Source organism: Jaculus jaculus, chromosome 7 (assembly GCF_020740685.1).
Source record: "Jaculus jaculus isolate mJacJac1 chromosome 7, mJacJac1.mat.Y.cur, whole genome shotgun sequence".
Classification (NCBI taxonomy): Eukaryota; Metazoa; Chordata; class Mammalia; order Rodentia; family Dipodidae; genus Jaculus; species Jaculus jaculus.
This window is the reverse complement of record NC_059108.1, coordinates 2,202,566-2,224,551: the sequence shown is the minus strand read 5'-3', so window position 1 is coordinate 2,224,551 and position 21,986 is coordinate 2,202,566. Positions and strand designations below refer to the sequence as shown.

The 21,986-nt window shown below is 51.0% G+C and overlaps 4 protein-coding genes across 7 annotated transcripts in view; 1 reads left to right on the top strand and 3 right to left on the bottom strand.

Moving 5' to 3' along the window:
* Positions 1-1,667: 1,667 nt before the first annotated feature.
* Tbcb (tubulin folding cofactor B) lies at positions 1,668-10,044 on the bottom strand. 3 transcript variants are annotated; one of them, XM_045154832.1, is made up of 6 exons: positions 9,655-10,044; positions 9,139-9,282; positions 5,322-5,418; positions 4,495-4,686; positions 2,136-2,265; positions 1,668-1,952 (listed from the first exon to the last, which is right to left on the bottom strand). In XM_045154832.1, exons 1-6 carry the CDS (start codon positions 9,766-9,768, stop codon positions 1,838-1,840), a joined length of 792 nt encoding a protein of 263 aa, XP_045010767.1. In that variant the 5' UTR covers positions 9,769-10,044; the 3' UTR covers positions 1,668-1,837. The 3 variants fall into 3 exon arrangements, with proteins under 3 accessions (XP_045010767.1, XP_004660000.1, XP_045010768.1); XM_004659943.2 differs by having other exon boundaries at positions 2,136-2,208; positions 9,655-9,876; XM_045154833.1 differs by lacking the exon at positions 9,655-10,044 and adding an exon at positions 9,413-9,555.
* A 7-nt stretch (positions 10,045-10,051) lies between these two features.
* Positions 10,052-12,426, top strand: Polr2i (RNA polymerase II subunit I). The gene is made up of 6 exons (XM_004659942.2): positions 10,052-10,431; positions 10,504-10,558; positions 10,737-10,810; positions 10,900-10,974; positions 11,070-11,121; positions 12,319-12,426. The coding sequence occupies exons 1-6, from the start codon at positions 10,373-10,375 to the stop codon at positions 12,379-12,381; spliced, it is 378 nt and encodes a 125-aa protein (XP_004659999.1). The 5' UTR covers positions 10,052-10,372; the 3' UTR covers positions 12,382-12,426.
* Positions 12,427-12,477: 51 nt separating this feature from the next.
* Ovol3 (ovo like zinc finger 3) lies at positions 12,478-14,807 on the bottom strand. The gene is made up of 4 exons (XM_012949115.1): positions 14,714-14,807; positions 14,574-14,638; positions 13,053-13,254; positions 12,478-12,686 (listed from the first exon to the last, which is right to left on the bottom strand). The coding sequence occupies exons 1-4, from the start codon at positions 14,805-14,807 to the stop codon at positions 12,478-12,480; spliced, it is 570 nt and encodes a 189-aa protein (XP_012804569.1).
* A 5,487-nt stretch (positions 14,808-20,294) lies between these two features.
* Wdr62 (WD repeat domain 62) overlaps positions 20,295-21,986 on the bottom strand; it is a 47,652-nt gene continuing 45,960 nt past the window's right edge. For both annotated transcript variants that reach the window (XM_045154726.1, XM_045154727.1), the window contains 3 exons: positions 21,335-21,952; positions 20,728-20,885; positions 20,295-20,643 (listed from right to left, as the gene is read on the bottom strand). In XM_045154726.1, the coding sequence (XP_045010661.1) occupies positions 20,380-20,643; positions 20,728-20,885; positions 21,335-21,952 (1,040 nt within the window). In that variant the 3' untranslated portion in view covers positions 20,295-20,379. The remainder of the gene's footprint in view (positions 20,644-20,727; positions 20,886-21,334; positions 21,953-21,986) is intronic.

Below are 21,986 nucleotides of genomic sequence, written 5' to 3'. Positions count from 1 at the left end.
GCCTCACTAAATTGCCCAGGCTGGCCTTGAACTTGCGATCCTTTGGCCTCAGCTAGCTCAAATAGCTGGGATTACAAGCCTGTGACATCAGCCCTAGCTTGATTTCTTTTCTCCTTAAAGTACTAAGTGACAGGTAAGGTCCCTCACCTACAGGGTCTATGGAAGATCTACTTATTTACACAGTATCCCTTCTCCCCCGTTTGTCTAGTACAGAAACTTTTTCTATTTTTTTAACTTTTTTTTGTGGGTTTTTTTGTTTGTTTGTTTGTTTTGTTTTTCAAGGTAGGGTCTCACTCTGGTCTAACTTTTTTTAAAAATATTTTTTGGTTCATTTTTATTTATTTATTTGAGAGTGACAGAGAAAGAGGCAGATAGATAGAGAATGGGCGCGCCAGGGCCTACAGCCACTGCAAACGAACTCCACACATGTGCACCCCCTTGTGCATCTGGGTAACGTGGATCCTGGGGAATCGAGCCTCAAACCGGAGTCCTTAGCCTTCCCAGGCAAGCGCTTAACCGCTAAGCCATCTCTCCAGCCCTAACTTTTTTGTTTTAAAAAATATTTTATTTGCAAGCAGGGAGGGGATAGACAGAAGATAGGGTTCTACTGTTTTCCAGGCTGGCCAGGAATTCACTCTGTGGCCCAGGAGGTCCTTGAACTCATAGTAATCCTTTTACTGCAATCTGGGATTAAAGGTGTGAACCACCATGCCCATAGTACAGGAACTTCTGATATTTGGCTAAGTACACAGCTGCCCAGAACAGGGACTAAACTATCTCAGTAGCCTCTGTAGAGCTAGCTAGGAGTTAAGTGTTGAGTTATATCTTTTTTCTGAAAGACACTCTAACCCAGGCTGTCTTGTCATTATGGCCCAGTCTGGCCTCAAATGCACAATGATTCTCCTGCCTCAGCTTTCTGAGTGCTGGTATTCCAGGAATGAGCTACCATGGATGGCTCTGTACCTCTTCCTTACAGGCAAATAATATCACCTCCCTTTCTCTTTTTCCTGGTGGTTGAGACATATGAGACTAGAATCAAAAGGAGACAAAAAAGCTGGGTGTGGTGTCACATGCCTTTAATCCTAGCACTTAGGAGGCAGTGGCAGGACTGCCGAGAGTTCAAGACTACCCTGAGAGTACATAGTCAATTCCAAGTCAGCCTGGGCTAAAGTGAGACGCTACCTAGAAAAAACAAAACAAAACAAAATAAGAGAGCACAAGAGATGGAAACCAGCTAACGACACGGAAGTGATTATACTGGCTCATTGGGAACATGTGCGACTTTATTTTTTTAATATTTTTTTTGCTTTTTAGTTTTTCAGGGCAGGGTCTCACTGCAGCTCAGGCTGACCTGGAATTCACTATGTAGTCTCAGGTGGCCTTGAACTCACAGCAATCCTCCTGCCTTTGCCTCCCGAGTGCTGGGATTAAAGGCATGCACCACCACGCCTGGCACTTGTGCAATTTTATGTGGAAAAGAATGAAGCTTTCATCTTCTTTAAGCCAGTATTATTTTGGGTCTCTTTCGTTATAGCCGCAGAACAGTGTATTAAACAGCAAAGGACAAAAACAATCCCCAAACAAACTGCTGCCCCTCTTTGCCCAGGCCTCATGTCACCTCCACTCTCGCACTGCCCTGCTCCTCCTGAAATCAGTCCTCCACATACTTTTCAGCTTTCTGATGATTTAGATTTAATGTATGAATTCCAGAAGTCATGGTAGGTAAGTGATGAATAAAATTAAAATGGGGTCAGAGAAGAGGGTCAGAGGCACACCCACGGGAGGAGCAATGAATGGCTGAGTCAGGCTGGAGCAGGAAGAAGCCTGTCCTTCGGTGTCACATCTCATCCAAGCCATAGTCTTCCTCTGGGAAATCCCCCACGGTCACAGCTGATGGCTTGACAAAGGCACCGTACTTGGCCTGGCATTCGAAGTATCGTCTCCCATTCACACTGCAGGGCATGATGGGAAGGCACTTGTCAGAGGTAGCAGTGGCTCCCACTCTATGTGAGTGTGTAGGCTCAACCAGCTGTACACGTGGACTTCCACATACATACAAATGCATGTCTGTGCTCACGTGCTTGTGCGCGCACACACACACACACACTCACTCACTCGGTGGAAATACTTGTTACCTGCCATCATTTTTTCCTAGTGGCTCATCATAGCGAATACCAATCCAGTAGCCAGGCTTGAAATCTGTGAGTCCTGCCCAGGAGAGAAAGCTCAGTGAGACCTGTGGGCAGAGTCCACTCCCAGTCATGCCTGTGGAGCAAAACATTCGCACTGGAAAATCCTACTCCTTGCTGCCTCTGCTGCTTCCACCCAGGCCCACTTCCACCTCTTCCCCAGACCAAGACGACAGACTCTCCGTGGCCTCCCTCCTCCCACCCTGCCACTGTCAATCCATACCGCCAGCCAGAGGCCTTGGCAAAAGCCCAAGGAAAGGCACTGCTACACCACCATGGAGACAAGCTTCCACATCAATGCGTCTGGTCTAGGAGGCTCTCCGTGAATTTGAGGCCAGCCTGGGCTACAAAGTGAGTTCCAGGTCTGCCTGGGCTAGATAAGAGTGAGATCCTGCCTCAAAACAATAACAACAACAAAAAGTGTGGAAGAGGGCTGGATAAATGGCTTAGCAGTTACGGCACTTGCCTACAAAGCCAAAGGATCCAGGTTCGATTCCCTAGAAATCATGTAAACCAGATGCACATGGTGGTGCATGTGTCTGCAGTTTGTCTGCAGTGGTTAGAGGCCCTGGTGTGCCTATTCTCTCCCTCCCACCCCCTTATCTCTAATAAATAAAAAATATTTTTTTTAAGAAAGTGTCGGAGAGGCCTCAGTTTCCCTCAATGTCAAAGTAGAAATGATTGAAAAGTCATTAACTGCTGGGTATGGTAGAACATGTCTTTAATTCCAGCACTTGGGAGGCAGAGGTAGGATGAACTGTGAGTTCAAGGTCAGCCTGGGCTACAGTAAGACCCTACTTCAAAAAAAAAAAAAAAAAGTCAGGTGGGATGTGGGGGTGCACATCTTTAATCCCAGCACTTGGGAGGCAGAGGTAGGAAGATCACTGTGAGCTGGAGGTCACCCTGAGACCACATAGTGAATTCCAGGTCAGCCTGAGCTAGAGTAAGACCCTATATCAGGAAAAAAAAAAATTCAAGCCAGGAGTAGTGGTACATGCTTTTAATCCCAGCACTTAGGAGGCAGAGATAGGAGGATTGCCATGAGTTTGAGGCCTGCCTGAGACTACAGCGTGAACTCCAGGTTAGCCTAGGCTAGAGTGAAACCCTACCTAGAAAAACAAAACAAACAAAAAAGTCCATTAACTAATAAATGGACAAGCAAATGTGGTCTACTTATGTAATAAAGTCTAATTCAACAATAAGACAGTGCTGATTCACCCATAATACAGACAGCCCTTGAAGATAGTGTGTCATATGAATGCAGTCTGTTACACAAGACCAAATGGTATGATTCCACTTACAGAAAACATTCAAACTGGACATGGTGGCTGATAACCTACAATCCCAGCAGTCTGGGAAGCTGAGGCAGGAGACAGCTGTGAATTTGAGGCCAACCTGGAATATATGGCAAGATACTGTCTCAAAAAAATCCCTTTTCCATCCTCCATCCCCCCACACCCACAAAAAAAGCTGGGTATGGTAGCACACGCCTGGGACCCCAGCATTTGGGGAGAGAGGTAGGAGGATCAGAGTTGAAGGTCACCCTTGACTACTTACAAGCTCAAAGTCAGTGTAGGGTACAGGAGACCCTGTCTCACAGGCAAATCTAGAGCTACAGAACATACGTTAGTTATGTAGGGCTGAGGGAGATGGGGCTTCAGAAATGTGGAGTGGATGCTGATTGTTAAGAGGATGGATGATAAACACGTTCTAAAACAGATGGAGGTGATGGGCACAGTTCTGTGTGCACACCACTACTGATCGGTCCAGGTTAAATGAGTTGTAGGGTACACCAATTATGCCTGCTTTTCCCAACCCCCACCAAACAGCAGTCTGGGCTTCACAGCCAGCTGTGGCCCATGCCCACTTCTGAGGGCCGGGCCCAGGTCCTGAGAGGTACTGCCCGCAGGTGCCTGCAGACTGCCACCCTGCCCTATGCACATCTCTGCCCATGGCAAAGCATGAGGTCTCAGCTATCTCTTGGGTCACTGTTATGGTTTGGATATGAAGTGTCCAAAAGGCTCTGATGTTGGGCTTGGTGTCCAGCTCATGGAGCTTTTGTGAAAAGTTCTGGAAACTTTACAAAGTTGGACCTAGCTGGAGAATCTGGGGGTTTCTTTGTCCTGGTCCCTTCCTTTCTCTGCTGTGAGGGGGAGAATCCCTGCCACCTCCCCCGTAAATTTCTACCTGAAGGAGAAAGACTGCAGACTGCACACTCAGAGACCCATGGGCCACAATAATTTTGTTCTCCCCTGAGCAGTTCTGTGAAACACGTGACGAAAAGCTAACTAATACAGCCACATACCTACATACATGACAGTACCCCGGCGAGGGGTCTGCCCCTGAGGGTGCACCTCACAGCGGCTGCCCACGGAGATGGCACTGGCTTGGGCCTTCTCTTCTGCCAGGCGCTGGGCAGCCTCCACCTCTTGCTGTTCCCGCTGCTGTTCATTGTATGGGCCTATCTTGCTGCGCTTCAAGAAGGAGCGAAGTGTGTCTGTGGGCAAGGTGGGAATGAGGTCAAACCTGACCTTCAGGCCATATCTCTGACCTCATGGGGCAGGTATTCTAGGAGGATTTTTCAATGCAGGATATCGAAGAGCTATCTAACACCCAAGACCCTCACGCCTCCCACCAGAGCACTGGCTTCTTCCATGAACTCTCATCTCCCTACAATTCAATCCAGAAACTACCTCTAATCCTTTGCATGGCCACGTCTTCTCAGACCTCTCGCCTCACTCACATTTGCCTTCACCTGGCCCCTGAAATGCCCTCATCTTCCATACCCATCTGACCCATCTGCAGGTGCCAACTGACTGTGCAGTCCACACTGCCCATGCACAGCTGCGCTGCTCCACACCTCCATGTATTCTGATGACTGCCTCAACCCAATCACCACCCCCATCAAGCCCCTGTCCAGCTCCAGCTGCCAATCTTACTCCCTGCCCTGTCTGCCTCAACTCCTTTCCTATATCCCATCTGTCCTTAACACCAACCCCACCTCCCAGCTCCATCCTCCAGGACTGCCCCACTGCCCACACTACCAACCTCCTTGCCAGAGCCTTGTTCATCTTGTCCCACATACCCTCTGAACCCCACATGACCCCCTCCCCCATCCCATGTGTCTCATACTTTGCTTCTGGTCATAGGCTTCTTTTGAAAGCTCGAATTTCTCCACCTTGGACACATCCTCGTACTCCCCAAGCCGGGTGCCGCTGTGGTCAATGACCTGAGGTGAAGCAGAGAGGTCAGTGGGGACCATGGGTCTACCCACGGAGACTAGGACACAGTTACATACTAGCACATCCTGGAGACTCATGTTTACTCCCTTTGGAAGAAGCCACATCTCTTCCTTCTTTCTTTTTTGGTTTTTCAAGGTGGTGTCTTGTTCTAGCCCAGGCTGACCTGGAATTCACTATGTAGTCTCAGGATGGCTTTGAGCTCACAAGAATCCTTCTACTCTGCCCCCAAGTGCTGGAATTAAAGGCGTGCACCACCACACCCAGCTCCTTCTCCTCTTCCTTTTTTTAAAATGTATTTATTTAGGAGAGCCACTGCAAACGAACTCAGATGCATGCGCCAACATGTACATCTGGCTTATGTTGGTACTGGGGAACCAAACCTCAGTCCTCAGGCTTGACATGCAAGTACCTTAACTACCAAGCCACCTCTCCAGCTCAAAAGAAACCACATTTTTCTTTTCTCTTTTTTCTTTCTTTTCAGTTTTTTGAGGTAGGGTCTCACTTTATCCCAGGCTGACCTGGAATTCACTATGTAGTCTCAGGGTGGCCTTGAACTCCTGGCGATCCTCCTACCTCTGCCTTCCAAGTGCTGGGATTAAGGGCGTGTGCTATCACACCCAGCCCACATTTCTACATCCTCTCCTTATGCTAGTCTTCTCTCCTGAACCCATCGGAAGGGATACAGGCCACCTCCCCTTTCCCACCCCTACCCAAGCTTCTGTAGGTTGCATCTGCTCTCAAATGTCCTCGACATCATTGAACCCAGGTAGCAGAGCTCAGGCCTTGCTCACAGCCCTCTGGGCAGCACACCTTTCTTCTCTGGGCCCCAAGACACTCCTAGCCTGGTCCCAATCACCAAACCCTGGAGCATCTGTCCCCATGCTGAGGGCAGAATCCACGCTCTGCTTACAGGGCTCCTCCAGGTGTCCCCAGGGCTCTAAAGATTAGGTGAGGGCTGAGACTATAGCTTGGTAGTAGAAAGGTTGCCCAGCATGTGTGTGACCATGGCTTTAATTCCCAACACTGCAAAAAAATCCCAAAACAACAAATTTTCCAGGTCCCACATAAGCCAGATGTACATGGTGGCACATGCACCTGGAGTTCATTTGCAGTGGCTAGAGGCCCTGGCGTGCCCATATCTTTAATAAATAAAGGCACATGCCTTTAATCCTAGCACTTGGGAGGCAGAGGGAGGAGGATCACCATGAGTTCAAGGCCACCCTGAGACTACATAGTGAATTCCAGGTCAGCCTGAGCTAGAGTGAGACCATACCTCGAAAAACCAACAATAATAAATAAATAAATAAATAAAGCAGGAAAGAAGAGAGATCAGGGCCATTTCTGTTTCGTGAGGTTAGTCCAGTAGTGTAGTCAGAAACACCTGTGGATTGTCTTGGAGCCCTCTGTCCCTCACACCCACCTCTAATCTATCAGAAACCCTGTCTGTTACATATATAAAATATATCCAGGATCGAAACTCTCCTCGCTCTGTTGTCACCCTGGCCCAACCTCCACCCATTCCCCTAGATGCTCAGTGGCCTCCTCTCAAATCTCTCGTCCCTGATACTGTGCCACAGTCTGCAGCTAGAAGGAATCTGCAAACCCTGAGACATACTCTGTTCCCTACACCAGGTAGACTCCAAAGCCTACACTGGCCTGTTTTTCCCCTAAGGACCCTGTGTGCCCCCTTGTGCATCTGGCTAACATGGGTCCTGGGGAATCGAGCCTCGAACCAGGGTCCTTAGGCTTCACAGGCAAGCACTTAACCACTAAGCCATTTCTCCAGCCCCCCCTTTTTTAATACTGAAGACTTAAACTTTTTTTTATTTATTTGTTTGTTTGACAGAGAGAGGAAGAGAGAGAATGGGCGTGCCAGGGCTTCCAGCCACTGCAAACGAACTCCAGATGTGTGCACCCCCTTGTGCATCTGGCTAATGTGGGTCCTGGGGAATTGAACCTAGGTCCTTTGGCTTTACTGGCAAACGCCTTAACTGCTAAACCATCCCTCCAAACCTTTTTTAAAATTTTAATTAATTTATTTGACAGAGAAAGAGGACCCTGGTTTGAGGCTCAACTCCCATTCTCTCTCTATCTGCCTCTTTTTCTGTCTTTCGCTCTCAAATAAACAGATAAAAATAAAACAAAAAAAAATTTTTTAAAAAGAAAAAGAATTGCATTCTGCAGCTAAGTTATTTCTTCTACAAAACAATAATGCTATCATTTTTCCCGTTATCTTGTCAATTCAACTCATCACTTGACAATGATTCACTGAGTCAGTGTGCATCCTGTCTGTGCCAGGCACCGTTCCAGAGGCTGGTGACACAGCAGTGAACTAAGCTGAGGGAAATGTCCGCCCTCTTGGGACTCCAATCAGGTAGACACACAATAAACCAGACCAACCAGAATAACCCCGAGTGTGATATGCCAGATCATGGAAAGAGTTAAGAGGAAAAAAAACCTAAAATACACCAAAACAAGGAGAAAGGGATGAGGTCGATTCCAGCACTTGGGAGGTAGAGGCAAGAGGGTCAGAAGTATGACATCCTATTTCAAAAACAAACCAACCAAAAAAATTTACTGAGGCTAGTAAAAGCATCTTCTGGAATATGACGACCCCCCCCCCCCCATGTAAGGTCTCACTCCTGCCTGGGCTGACCTGGAATTCGTAGTGTCAGGGTGGTCTCAAACACATGGTGACCTCCCACCTCTGCCTCCCCAGTGCTGTGATTAAAGGCTTGCACCATCATGCCCGGCTGACTTTTTTGTTTGTTTGTTTGTTTTTAGCCTTTCTGGCAATTGAACTCAAGTTCTTGTACATGCTAGACAAGTATGCTACTATTTATTTGTTTCTGAAACAAGATGCCACTATATATCCCAGGCTGATCTCAAACCCATGATCCTCCTGCTTCTACTTCCCAAGTGCTGGGATTACAGAAATGCAACATCCTCTCTCCTGCTGGAAGGTGATGCTGTTTTAAAAAAAAATTATTTATGAGAGTGCTCTTGCCACTACACACAAACTCCAGACACATGTAACACTTTGGGCATCTGGCATTACGTGGGTACTGGGGCAGTGAATCCGGACTAGCAGGCTTACAAGCAAGCGCCTTTAACCACTAAGTCATCTCTCCAGCCCCAAAATGTGACACTTAAGTAAAGGAAGGGGTCAGCCACGTGGGTATAAAGACAACCAATCAGGTGGGAATGCAACACAGTGCTTGCAGAAGTACTGAGGTGGAGCTCGCATGGAATGTCTAAGCAACCATGTGGTTGGTTACAAACTGAGTGGGATGGGTAGGGATAGGGGACTAAGGGCAGAAAGGATGATGTGTGCTGATGCCCTCAGAGGACCCCTGTAGTCTGACTTCTCTCTACCTGCTCAGCCTCATTGCTCATCATGGTTCACCTCATTCTCTAGACCCCTGAATACTCTTCCCATCCATGTAATGTCCATTTCTCTGGGAAGCCTTTTCCGACACTCCCAAGTAACCTCTTCTATGTCTCCCCAATCCCTTGGGCGTTTTCCATTCCAGCCCAGACCACTCTGGCTGTCACTGTCTACTGAAGAGTCTGTTTCTCACAAGGCTGAACTGGGAGCTCCATGAGGGAGGGCCGTATATACTGGTTACCACAAAGCAAAACACTGAGGTATTCAATGAAGGAAATGAATGGGGTGGGGGGGGAGGTCCCAGGAAGAGTGGCCTCACATGAATGCGGCAATCGTCATCTACAGGATATGAGCCCAGCAGTGCGTCCTCCTGATCCAACTTGGTGTATAACTTGTCGTCAGCCCCATACAGCTCCAATTCCATACAGGAAGCAGGGGTGCCCACGATCAGTTCCAGTTTACACTGTGGGGAGGAGGCGGGATGAAGAGAAAAAGGCTGACAAGTGGCCCCACCCTGTGCCCCGGGGCTTACCCCTTGGATCAACAACCATCACCCCATCCCACTCCAAAAAGACCCAAGACTCAGGACCCACCCAGGCCGGTTCCTTCAGGACCCTGCCCCCTCTGGAGCAGCAGATTTTTCCTCGGCCCCGCCCCTACTCGCTAGAGTCCCGGGCTGGGCTGGGTGGAGGCCCACGCCACCGAGCCAGAGCCTCGGTCTCCGCAGTCACTCGAAAGCTCCGCCCTCTGGCTCTCAGCCTCTCCGGCGTTCGGTCCCCCTTCCCCGCCCCGCTCGTTTTCCCCGCCCCCTCTGACCCCGCCCCCGCGGCCACACCTTTAACTCGGCGATGGTGAGGCTGCGACTGTATCGCTTCTTGGACCTGAAGGTGCTGAGGGAGCTACTGATGAAGACAGACACCACGGGTGCCGATATCCCCGTCACCTCCATGTCGCCGCCGCACTCCGTCCAGGACCAGGGTCCGGCTCAGTCGTCTCACACCGGCTCCGCAGCTGCCGCCGCTGCTTCTGGGATACCAGCCCCGCCCCTGCTCCCGAGTTTGGCCAATCCGCGGCCTCCTGTCGGCGCGGCCGGCCAATCGTTGTCCTCCTCTCCCCACCTCCAGGAAGAGGGTCTCGGGTGAGGTCCAGCCAATCCCGAGAGGCCTTCCACAGCGCGCGGTGCGAGCCAATGAAGCCCGAGCAAAGACTGGCAGGAGTTCCTCCTTCTGCGCATGTGCACTAGCCTCAGGCTGGGAAACAAAAAGCTACGGCTCTCTCCATTTACGCTTAGCGCCGGGAGGCCAAGGTTGCGCTTCGTCTCCTCGGCCCCTATGCAGTGTACGCCGTTCTGTAAACTAACACGCCCCCAAAATATCAGAGGCAAGCCAACACTTAAACCGCAGCGTCCCGGGAACGCGGCTCAAGGACCCCGCTGGGCACCTGTGCAGCGCGCAGCCCCGCCCCTTTTGGTCGCTGCGACGCGTTCTGATCCATCGCGCGACCTGTAGCGCGGGCGCGCAGACGCGGAAGGCTTCGCGGGCTGTGCGGTCGACATGGAGCCAGACGGGACTTACGAACCTGGCTTTGTGGGCATTAGGTTCTGCCAGGAATGGTGAGGCCCGGCTGCGGGCGTGGAAGGGCAGTCAGGACGGGCTCCGGAGCTGACTCTGACCTCCCCCCACAGTAACAATATGCTCTACCCCAAGGAGGACAAGGAGAACCGCATCCTGCTGTACGCGGTGAGTGGGTCGGGGTGCCCCGGGGTCCCCAGCCGCCCCCTTCCGTGGGACCCCACGTGACGAGCACTCCAGCTCGTCACCCTCGTGTCCGGGTCCCCAAGGTGACGCTTCCCGTGGGGATCCCTTGCCCGCCCGTGCCCTGTCCCTTGGATTGCGTGGTCACCGCCTCGCCCCGCAGTGCCGGAACTGTGACTACCAGCAGGAGGCCGACAACAGCTGCATCTACGTCAACAAGATCACGCACGAAGTAGAGTGAGTGGCGGGGCCGGGCTTGGGGCGCGAAGGCCGAGTTGAGAGCCGGAAGCGAGCGTAATCATGTGTCCATGTCCTCATCCCCGTAGCGAGCTGACCCAGATCATCGCCGACGTGTCCCAGGACCCCACGTTACCGCGGACCGAGGATCACCCGTGCCAGAAGTGAGTGCGCAGCTGGCCCAAGGGAAGTGGTTGGCTGGCCCTCGGGAATCCGGGAGGGACGGAGGAGGGTTTGAGTGACGGAGCCATCCCCTCAGATGCGGCCACAAGGAAGCAGTGTTCTTCCAGTCACACAGTGCCCGGGCCGAGGTGAGTGGCAGAGGGCTTCTTGGGCCTTCCCCGGGGATGGGGCGCCAATTTTAAAGTAAGCCTGTGTTTTGTTTTGTTTTGTAAGCAGATAGAATGGGTGCACCGGGGCCTCTGCCACTGCAAATGAACTCCAGATGCATGTGCCACTTTGTGCATCTGGCTTTACGTGGGTACTGGGGAATCAAACTCAAGTCATTAGGACTTTCATACAAGTGCCTTAACCATTGAACCATCTCCCCAATCCAAGCCTGTTTTGGTTTGGTTTGGTTTGGTTTTCTGAGGTAGGGTCTTGCACTATCCCAGGCTGACCTGGAATTCGCTTTGTAGTCTCAGGATAGCCTCGAACTCACAGTGATCCTCCTACCTCTGCCTCTGGGATTAAAGGTGTGTGCTACCACGCCTGATCTGTGCTTTCTTGAGTCAATATTGGGGAAATTGGCTTGACTGTTCTTTTAGAGAGAGACTGTGCAGGTCCCACACTATTCTCCCCTTGGTGGAGGATATCCTTTCTAATTGAGCATCATTTTCCTTCTCTCTGTGTGTCTCTGTTTTTTTTCAAGGTAGGGTCTCGTTCTAGCCCAGGCTGACCTGGAATTCACTATGTAGTTTTACGGTGGCCTCAAACTCATGGGGATCCTCCTACCTTTGTCTCCCAGTTGCTGGGATTGAAGGTGTGCGCACCATGCCTAGCTCTTTAGGCTGGGCTGACCTGGAATTCACTATGTAGTCTCCAGTGCCCTTCAACTCAGGACAGTCCTCTGCCTTGGCCTCCCGCGTGCTGGGATTAAAGGCGTGTACCACCATTCCCGGCTTAAGCATTCTTTTTAAAATTTTTATTAACTTGTAAGCATAACAGGGAGACAGAGAGAATGGGCACACCAGGGCCTCTTGCCACTGCACATGAGCTCCAGATGCATGGCACCACTTTTTGTGCATCTGGGGAATTGAACCTGGGTCATCAAGCTTTGCATGCAAGTGCCTTTTACCACTGAGCTGTCTACCTCTCCAGCTCGCTAATTGAGCATTCTTTTTTGTTTTTTTTTTTTCTGAGATAGGGTCTCGCTCTAACCCTGGAATTCACTATGTAGTCTCAGGGTGGCCTCATACTCACAGTGATCCTCCTACTTCCGCCTTACAAGTGCTGGGATTAAAGGCATGCACCACCATGCCCAGCTAATTGAGCATTCTTATTGCCAGGATGCCATGCGCCTGTACTACGTATGCACTGCTCCACACTGTGGCCACCGCTGGACTGAGTGACCCCCTCCTTTCTCCACTAATAATAAATGCTAGACCCTTTCTGTATGACTGTTTCTTGTGTTTATTTTTCTCATGGGTAGGATGCAGACCACCAACTCAGGTAGTGCGGTGCAGGGTGCGGTGTTGCGCGTAGGTGTCGGGCCTCGAGCTGGTGAAGCCACAGTCCTCGCACACGTGCAGCTTCTCTCGGCGCTCGCGGTAGGCGTAGCTGGCTGGCTGCCCATGCACCTTAGCAAGGTGGGCTTCGAGGGAGCAACGCTGTGTAAAAGCTTTCCCACAAGCTCCACAGCGGAATGGGCGGATCCCTGTGAGGATGGAACTCTTGGGTGTATGACCAACCACGTGCTTCTCTCAATGCAAAGTGAGCCAGACCCCCACATCTCCGCCTCCCTCACCAGGAAGTTCCTTCCCCTGGGAAGAGGAAGAGACCTTTAGCAATTCCCAAAGTTCCTTCAGCTGTCCTGAATCTGGAATGCTGAATTGTATAGCAGCACCCATCTTTACCCTTTGTAAACCACTACCTTGGTGCCTGCTCATACCCACCTGCTGGGGAGTGAGGTACAAGCATGTCTCAGGTACCTGTGACACACCCATATCCCAGGAACCCCTCCCAACATTGCATCCCATCTCCATCTGGGGCCCAGAAGTCCTTCTGTCCTACTGCTGCTCACCCGTGTGTGTCCTCATATGGCGCTTGAGATCAAAGGCATCATGAAATCCCTTGCCACAGCAGCGGCACACATGGCGGCGTGCTGGGTTGTGGCACTTGAGATGCCGAGTTAGCATGCGCTGCAACGGGAAGGCCTTGGGACAGAGTGGGCAGCCAAGTGTCCCAGGGCTCCTGGGAGCAGAGGCCAGGGTTCCCTGCGAGGACTGTCAGAAGGATACAAGAGTTAGCTCATCCTAGGAGGATGAGAAGAGTCTGAGTAGTGCCAGCCTTTGCCCAAGACCAACTCTGACCAACCTCCATCACTTACCTTCATAACAAGTCCCTTCTTCCAACATGCTGTGCATGTGTGTGGTGCGTGATGCAGTGTGTTTATGTGTGGGGCGAAAGTAAGTGCATGAATGCCATGGTGTGCATGTGGAGGTCAGAGGACAGCCCCCTCAGGTGTTGGTCCTAGTTGTCGCCTTCCACCTTGTTTGAGGAGCAGCATTATCCAGGGCAGGTGGCCATGAGCTCTCCAGTGGTTCTGTCTGCCTCCTCGCAGTAGGTGTGCCGGCACGACAGGTGCCTGTGCTACAGCATCCGGCTTTTTATGTGGGTTCTGGTGTTTGACCTCATGTGCTCATGCTTGCATGTGGCAAGTGCTTTATACACAGCCATCTCCCCAGCACCCCCCTCCCAACATACTTTTTATTTTTTGGGTTTTCGAGGTAGGGTCTCTAGCCTAGGCTGACCTGGAATTCACTATGTAGTCTCAGGGTGGCCTCAAACTCATGGTGATCCTCCTACCTCTGTCGCCCGAGGGCTGGGATTAAAAGCATGTGCCACCACACCAAGCTTCATGATATACTTTCCTTCATACATACTTCCTTAGTTTTACTGTCTGCCTCTAGCCCCCAGAAGGAAAAGCTCTATATAGGAGAGGGATTTTGTCCCTTGCAGCACCTAGGTCAGTTCCTGGTTCTCAAATACTGGAATACCCTCCAGCATGTTTGTATACTGGCTGCTATCTTCCTCCTCCCAGTGCGCACACAAGTGAACTACCCCTTCAGAGGGTCCTCTGCCCCTCCCCCCTCCCCTATCACCTTGCCCAGTGTCATAACAAATAATCTTCCAATTGTATAGTAGGTTTGGAATCCTGTTAGGGTTTTTGTTTTGTTTTTCAAGATAGGGTCTCGCTCCATCTAGTTCAGGCTGACCTGAAATTAGTTATGTAGTCTCAGGCTGGCCTCAAATTCATGGCGATCCATCCTCCTAACTCTGCCTCCTGAGTGCTGGGGTTAAAGGTGTGCGCTGCCACGCCAGGCTGGAATCCTGTTCTCTACCCACTGGACACAGATTCCTGGGTCAGGGTCTTATAGCTGCCCACCCTGGGATATAGGGCTTAACAGACCCGACTAACTGGCTAGTAGGAAAGGAGTGGCATGGCTAGTGGAGAACACGTGCAAATACACCCAGGAATAGGGCAGCCAGCTTCCCCCAGGCAGGTGGAAACAACTGTCTCAGGAGCCCACTGCAGACTCACCGCTGCCCATGAGTCCCTGAGGCCAGGAGACTGGTGTGCTGGTGGCCTTGCCAGGCTGCTGCAGTCTGGGAAGAGAAGACACGGGTGATGCCTTACATCCCTGGCCCTTCACCTCCAGGCCCAGTGAGTGAGGTGCCCACCTGGGATGTAGGCATCTCCCCGGAGCTGGTCAGGTAGGTGGCCCCAATTGGGAGGCTGTGGACGCCGACTCCTAACCAGGAAGACACGAGGCATCACCTCTGAGATGGTGAGGTAGCTCTTCACACAGCACTGCCTCTACCTGCTGCAGCCTGGCAGACCTCAGCTGCAGGACAACTATCCTAGGTGGGGTGGGAGGGGGAGCCATGAAGGAGCCTCTTTCTCTTTATGCAAATTTTGGGACTAGCCTAGGGAGCTGCTTAGCTGGCTCCAGGTGCTGCTGCCCTGGCCTGTCATTCATGGCCTCTTTCCTAAGCAGACTCAAGGGAACTCTTCAGCCTCCAGGGGCTAGCAAGTACTGACACACCCAGTAAAGTGAGGGTACCTTAGGCTATTCCTAGGAGATCAAGAAGGAAGACACATGGCCCCAGTCCTGGAAGGGTGAAGGACTCGAGGGCCTGTTTGCCAGCCAAATCAGTCCATTGGACACAGGTCTACCGACATGGTTATTCAAATCACAGCAGCTGTCTGAGGAAGCAAGGGAAGGGGCAGCTGTGATTGCTTTGTTCTCCAATACTCAGAGATGACAAGGCACCGTTCAATTTACCAGGCATTAAAATTCTGGTTTGAATTGGGTGTGGTGGCACACTTGGGAGGCTGAGGTAGACTTGCTGTGAGTTTGAGGTCTGGGGCTACCAAGTGAGTTCCAGGTCAATCTAGGCTAGAATGAGACCCTGCTTCAAAAAAACCAAGAGCCAGGTGTGGCACATGCCTTTAATCCCAGCACTAGGAAGGCAGAGGTAAGAGAGTCACGTGAATTTGAGGCCACCCTGAGTCTACACATAGTGAATTCCAGGTCAGCCTGGGCTAGAGTGAAACCCTACTCCCAAAACAAAACAAAACAAAACAAAAATAAATTAATTAAAATACTGGTTGTTTTATAGTTCTCAGTGAGTGCCTGGGATACTTCTCTATCCTGGAGTTCCCTGGCTCTTAGCACTCTAGCTAAGCTCTGCTCTTCAGCAATCCTTACCCAGTGTTTGAACTAGATGTTAAGAACATTGAGCAGGCATAGAGAGATGGTTTAGCAGGTTAAAAATACAGCCGGGCGTGGTGGTGCACGCCTTTAATCCCAGCACTCGAGAGGCAGAGGTAGGAGGATCGCTGTGAGTTCAAGGCCACCCTAAGCCTGAACCAGAGTGAAACCCTACCTCAAAAAACAAAAACAAACTTGCAAAACCTGATGACCAGGTTCTATTCCTCAGTACCCAAGTAAAAGCAGATACACAAAGTGGCTCACATGTCTGAAGTTTGTTTGCAATGGCAGGAGACCCTGGCAAACTCATTCCTTCTGTCCTAATGTTAACTAAAAAAGAACTTTGGGGGCTGGAGAGATGGCTTAGCAGTTAAGCACTTGCCTGTGAAACCCAAGGACCCTGGTTCGAGGCTCGATTCCCCAGGACCCACGTTAGCCAGATGCACAAGGGGGCGCACACGTCTGGAGTTCGTTTGCAGTGGCTGGAGACCCTGGCACACCCATTCTCTCTATTTGCCACTTTCTCTGTCACTCTCAAATAAACAAAAATTTAAAAACCTTTGAACATTTACCCTACAGTAATTTCATGTATTTACCCAACAATTTCCTGAACTCCTGCTATAAGTGGAGCCTAAATTCAGCACCGAAAATGAGCTCTTAAGGCCATGGGGGAAACAGCAGTGACAGCCCAGGATAGTCAACTGCGAAGGACAGAAGATGATCCAATGGCGGGCAAAACTTGGGGTTTTGAAAACCCAAAGACTTCAGATCCAGTTAGGGGTTCCAGCATGGCGAGGACTCTGGTGAAAGGGAAAGGGTGCAGGCAGAGGGAGCAGTCAGTACAAAGGCTTGCAGGTGAGAGAAGCATCTCTTCACATGCCTTGCATTATGGTTTGGATAAGAAGTGTCCCCACAAAGGCTCATGTTGGTTCCCTGTTGGCAGATCCAATCACTGAGAGTTCCCGGGATCGTGAGGGCTGAGCGTTGTGACCAGTGTGGTGGGGGAACTGCATGGTCTGTATCAGAGCGTTCTGTAGAAGGAATCTGCACGCGCACTAGTAATGGATGGTCTGTTCTGCATTAACCTGCAATCTAGACACCCAGCCAGCAGGCTGACCTAGTTGTTTGTGTACCCTCCCCTGCCACACAGGCGATAAGACTAAACTGACATGGTTGACTATCTTTGTTTCCCCTGCCTGTATCAGTTGCTGGTAAAAGATGAGATTCAAGAAAGATCTTTAGGCCAGGAATGCCTTTAATCTCAGTACTTGGGAGGCTGAGATAGGAGGCTCGCCATGAGTTCAGTGCCAGCCTAGGCTACAGAGTGAGTTCCAGGTCAGCCTGGGCCAGAATGAGATCCTGCCTTGAAAACAAAAAGAAAGGGCTGGTGAGATGGCTTAGCGATTAAGGGTTTGCTGGCAAAGCCAAAGGACCCAGGTTTGATCCCCCAGTACCCACATAAAGCTAGATAACACAAGATGGCATGTGTCTGGAGTTTGCAATGGCTAAAGGTCCTGGCATACCCATCCTTTCAAATAAAGTTACTTAAAATAATTTTAAAAGATCTTATGTTGTTGTTGTTTTTTGTTTTCCAAGGTAGAGTCTCACACTAACTCAGGCAGACCTGAAATTCACTATGTAGTCTCAGGGTGGCCTAGAACTCACAGTGGTCCTCACACCTCTGCCTCCCAAGTGCTGGGGTTAAAGGCGTACACCACAACGCCTGGCTCCTTAAAAGATATATTTTTTTAATTAAAAAAAAGATCTTTTAAAATATATTTTATTTGTGAAAGGGAAAGAGGCAGATAGAATGGGCACACCAGGCCGGGTATGGTGGCACACACCTTTCTTTAATCCCAGCACTGAGGAGGCAGAGGTAGGAGGATTGCTGTGAGTTCTAGGCCACCCTGAGACTACATAGTGAATTCCAGGTCAGCCTGGGCTAGCGTGAGACCCTACCTCCAGGGGGCGGGGGAGGGGAGGGAGCCAAGGCCTCTAGGCAGTGCAAAACAAACTCCAGACACATGTGCCACCTTGTGCATCTGGCTTCATGTGGGTACCAGGGAATTGAATCAGGCCAGTAAGTGCTTTAGCTGCCATGCCATCTCTCCAGCCCAAAAGAAAGATCTTTAGGATGTTAACCCACTGCCTTTCAGAATAAAGCAGTTTAGATTCACATCCTGTTTTTTGTTTGTTGTTTTGCAGAGCTGGAGTTGGTCTTTTCGAGGTAGGCTGTCACTGTAGCCCAGGCTGACCTTGAACTCACAGTGATCCTCCCTCTGCCTCCTGGGTGCTGGGATTAAAGGCATGCGCCACCATGGCCGGCCTTCAAATCCTGGTTTTTGCCTATGCGTCAGGCAGCATGCTAATGGATTCATACTTTGATGGCGCAATAGGAGGTGGTTCGGAGGAGCTGGTTCAGGACTTTGAAGGGACTTTCCCCCAATTTCTCTTTCCACTTGCTGGTCACTTTGAGGAAAGCAGCCTTCTGTGTCACATGCTTCTGAGGCCATGATGTACCTCAGATCCCTAACAGTGGAGCCTCTAAAACCATGAGCCCAAACAAACCTTGTAGACTCAACAGGAGGCAGTGCTGAGTGTCTACATGTGGAGCTTTGCCACTTTGTTTCTTCAGGGCTCAGTGTGGCCTTGAACTCATGATGATCCTCCTACCACTGCTTCCCAAGTGCTGGGATTAAAGGTGTTTGCCACCTGGCTCACTTACCACATTTAAATATATATATTTAATTGGGCTTGGAGAGATGGCTCAATGGTTAAAGCAATTGCCTGCAAAGCCTAGAAACCAGAGTTCAATTTCCCAGTAGCCATGAAAAGCCAGATGCAGAAAGTGGCCCCTGCATCTGGAGTCCATTTGCAGTGTCACAAGGTTCTGGGATGCCCATTCTGTTTGCAAATATATTTTAAAAGTATTTTATGTATTTGTGAGCAGAGAGTAGGAGAGCAAGTAAGAGAATGGGCATACCAGGACCTCCTGCCAATGCAAATGAACTCCAGATGTATATGTCACTTTGTGCATCTGTCTTTACCAGAGTACTGGGGGAATGGCTGGGTGAGGTGGCACATGCCTATAATCCCAGTTCAAGGAAGATGAGATAGGAGAATCACTTAAAGGGCAGCCTGGGATACACAAATCCTACCGGGGGTTGGGGAGGTGGTGGAGGGGGAAAAGGGAGAGCGTGCCAGGCATGGTAGCACACCCCTTTAATACCAGCTACTCAGGAGGCAGGGTTAAGAGGATAGCTGTGAGTCCAAGTCCACCCTGAAACACAGTGAATTCCAGGTCAGCCTGGGCTAGAGTGAGACCTTACCTCCAAAACAAAAAACAAGAGAGAGGACATAGTAAGGGTCATTAGACCTCTCTGGAGACCCCAGGCACTCTGTCCTGCATCACCTCCCAGCTGTATGGTCTCTGGAGATGTTATAGTATCCAGAAGGTGGAAGGCTTACTGAAGGTGGCTCTGTCGATGCAGTTTGGGGAAGTTATCAACCATGCTACTGTGGAATTTTCTGGTGGTACAACTGTCTGTGGTCACTCAGTCCTGTAACTAATCCCTTAGCCATGCTCCTATAAGCTCATTGCTTTATCATGCTGGACTTGGACTTGTTTCTTGGGCTTGTCATTTGGTGACCATGATCTTTGTTCATGTCTCCCCAGGAAAAGTCCTCATAACACAGGCATTAGCTGCTCCCAGGCTCCTCTGACATGCACCTTCTCTTGGAGGCCATCTGGGTAGGCTACATTAATTAGGTTCCTATGTCCTCTGGCTTCCAGCAAGATTCGGATAATGGAGTGTCTGGCAGGAGATGGGGTCCACTGACTCCATTCAGATCAGCCGTCTCTATAGGACTGGGTCTTCTGGATTCTTGTACTGACCCCTTGTGCCTGGAGTTGGTAAGAACTCCTCTCTGGTACCAGTCCTGGGGCACTACACTAGCCCCCTGCCTGGCTCAGGGGTTTGTGGTCACAAGTGGCCTTCTTAGTAGATACTCTGTGCAATGGAAAATGAACCCAGTCCTGCTGCTGGGGAAGGAATATCAGGCTCTAGCTGCTGGTGGCCTGGGCTGGCTGTAGGATGATCAATGTTGTCGTTTCCCTGGAGCACAGGGATAAGCAGCAGCCTGGACCTTGCCAAATGCAGAGTAGACCTGGCTGGAGGCATGAGCCAGCAGTGCGATGGTGCACATAGCCCTGGAAGGTCAGGCACATGGTGACCAGTTCCCGTGTTTGCAGGCACCCATGGGGGTTGGTGGTAGAGCCAGCCCATCCCTGGGATATAGCTGGGCCCCATAGGTCATATGAGTACGCATGGCTGCCTGCAAATGCTCAATGGGTGGGGTTGGGTTATGCAGCAGGGCCAGGCCCTACAGTCATCATTGCTGGTCCCATATTCTTGTGGACACAACCCCAGGACAGTGCATGACACGGAAGCAAACATGAGTCTTCAGGCTGGTCTACCCAAGTATGGTCCTCTCCCTGCCCTCCCTGTACTCCACCTGGGAAGGGCTTTGTACATGGGTCACAGACCAGTGCGCCAAGCCATCAGTTTATTTATTTGTTTAAAAACCTATTTCTCCAGAGCAGCATGGCCGTGGTAAAGGGGCTGTAGGCTCTCAGTCCCCCCGTGCCTTCCTCCGCACGGCCTGCACGAGTAGCTCTGAATAGTGTTCAAGTAGAGCCTGCAAGTCTGGGTTGGCCAAGGGACACAGTATGGGTGGAGATGGGGGACCTGGGCTGGGCACTGTCTGGGCTGGGGCCACATCAGTCCCAGCCAGCCAGTTACTGGCTTCCAGCTGGCTGTAGATCCGGTGGAAGACAGAAGCCAGCTCAGTCTGTGCCTGCTGCTGCTCAGCGCTCAGCTGGCTGCTGGAGATCAGCTGCAAGGGAAGGCAAACTTGTCACATGTCACACAGAGCCTCCAGCCCCCTTTGCCCTGGACCACCCTAGGCTTACTAGCTTACCATGTGGTAAAGGTCACAGGCTTCTTGGAAGGCAGTCTGCAGCCTGTGCAAGATGGCCTCCACATTGCCCAGATCAAGGCGTGCTGGGGGCAGGACCTCAGATGGCAGCCTAGACTTCCCACAGTGTCCAGGGCTGCCCCAGGTCACACTGGGTGCATCTGGGTGGAAAGAAACAAATGACCAAGGCAATGTGACTTTGTAGCTGGCCTAGAGAGGCCAGGTGGCTGGGCTGATTGTAATTGTTGGGCTCTGTCTTGACTACTCTTCCCTGCCCCTGGGATCTCTGCTGAAGCCTCTCATCACTGCCCTGAAAGTCCAGCTGGACTACATACACACCCTCTCTCTCTAGCCCATATCACTTGGTGATAGGACTGACAGTTTCTTTATTGGGTTTATCTGGGTATCTTCTTCAGTTAAGATGCCAACCCTCCACCTTCTTGCTTAATTTAACATCATGTCCCATGTGCCCCAGGGCCTAGAATAAAGCCCAACACATGCTCACTAAATATAAACAAATCATGGCTGGTCAGATCACGTGCCTAACTTAGTCAAATAGCACCAGGGATGGGCTTGGGCTCACAGTCTCTGTCCAAGGGTGGGTACTCACCAGAGGTGAGCTCCAGAAGGGAGGCAGTGCTACCAGGAACCCTGGGCCTGGCTTCTGGAAGTGGGGGGCTGTTGGGGTGGGAAGGAGGGGTGAGGAGCTCTGGGGCTGGGTTATTTGGGAGAAAGGCAGAACTGTGGAGCCTAAGGGTGTTCACATCTACAGTGCTGGGGGCTGGAAAGCTGGCTGTTGTGACCACCACACCAGGCTGGGCACCTATGGGTTCCTGGGACCAGACATATGTGGTGGGTGGCTCCAGTGGGGGTGGAGATAGGAGCCTATTACAGACACTGGGCAGGGTCAGTCTTAGGCTGGCTCGAGCCTCATGATTGCCCCAGGAGGGCAGAGCAGGCTCTTGACTCTCACTGCCACAACTCGAGGTTGCTGTGGTGGGGATGGCCTGGAGCTCCTGGTCCAGGGAGGCCAGCTCTCCCATAGACAGGGGCCTATGGAGGGACCTGGCCAGCTCAGCTATCATAGGGTTTTCACTGTCTCCGAGGGAGATGCTATGTGACATCTTGGCACAAGAGTTGGCAGTGGTCTCCTTGGAAGAACAGGTGGAAAGAGCACAGACGTCCTGAGCCAGGCCTGGGGTCGGTCCAGATGTAGGTGTGGGATGCACTGAGGAAGGGACAAGGACACCAGGCCTGTGAGA

What these genes read in the sequence shown, in the direction of transcription:
- Tbcb (XM_045154832.1), bottom strand. Translation starts at nt 9,768, where the DNA reads ATGGAGGTGACGGGGATATCGGCACCCGTGGTGTCTGTCTTCATCAGT. An exon ending in AGCCTATGACCAGAAGCAAA is followed by an intron (nt 4,687 to 5,321) that starts GTATGAGACACA and finishes CCTTGCCCACAG; the next exon opens with ACACACTTCGCTCCTTCTTG. An exon ending in CTAGGAAAAAATGATGGCAG is followed by an intron (nt 1,953 to 2,135) that starts GTAACAAGTATT and finishes CATGCCCTGCAG; the next exon opens with TGTGAATGGGAGACGATACT.
- Polr2i (XM_004659942.2), top strand. Translation starts at nt 10,373, where the DNA reads ATGGAGCCAGACGGGACTTACGAACCTGGCTTTGTGGGCATTAGGTTC. An exon ending in ACCGCATCCTGCTGTACGCG is followed by an intron (nt 10,559 to 10,736) that starts GTGAGTGGGTCG and finishes CTCGCCCCGCAG; the next exon opens with TGCCGGAACTGTGACTACCA. An exon ending in GAGGATCACCCGTGCCAGAA is followed by an intron (nt 10,975 to 11,069) that starts GTGAGTGCGCAG and finishes CCATCCCCTCAG; the next exon opens with ATGCGGCCACAAGGAAGCAG.
- Ovol3 (XM_012949115.1), bottom strand. Translation starts at nt 14,807, where the DNA reads ATGCCTCGTGTCTTCCTGGTTAGGAGTCGGCGTCCACAGCCTCCCAAT. An exon ending in TCAGGGACTCATGGGCAGCG is followed by an intron (nt 13,255 to 14,573) that starts GTGAGTCTGCAG and finishes TCCTTCTGACAG; the next exon opens with TCCTCGCAGGGAACCCTGGC. An exon ending in CCATATGAGGACACACACGG is followed by an intron (nt 12,687 to 13,052) that starts GTGAGCAGCAGT and finishes CCATCCTCACAG; the next exon opens with GGATCCGCCCATTCCGCTGT.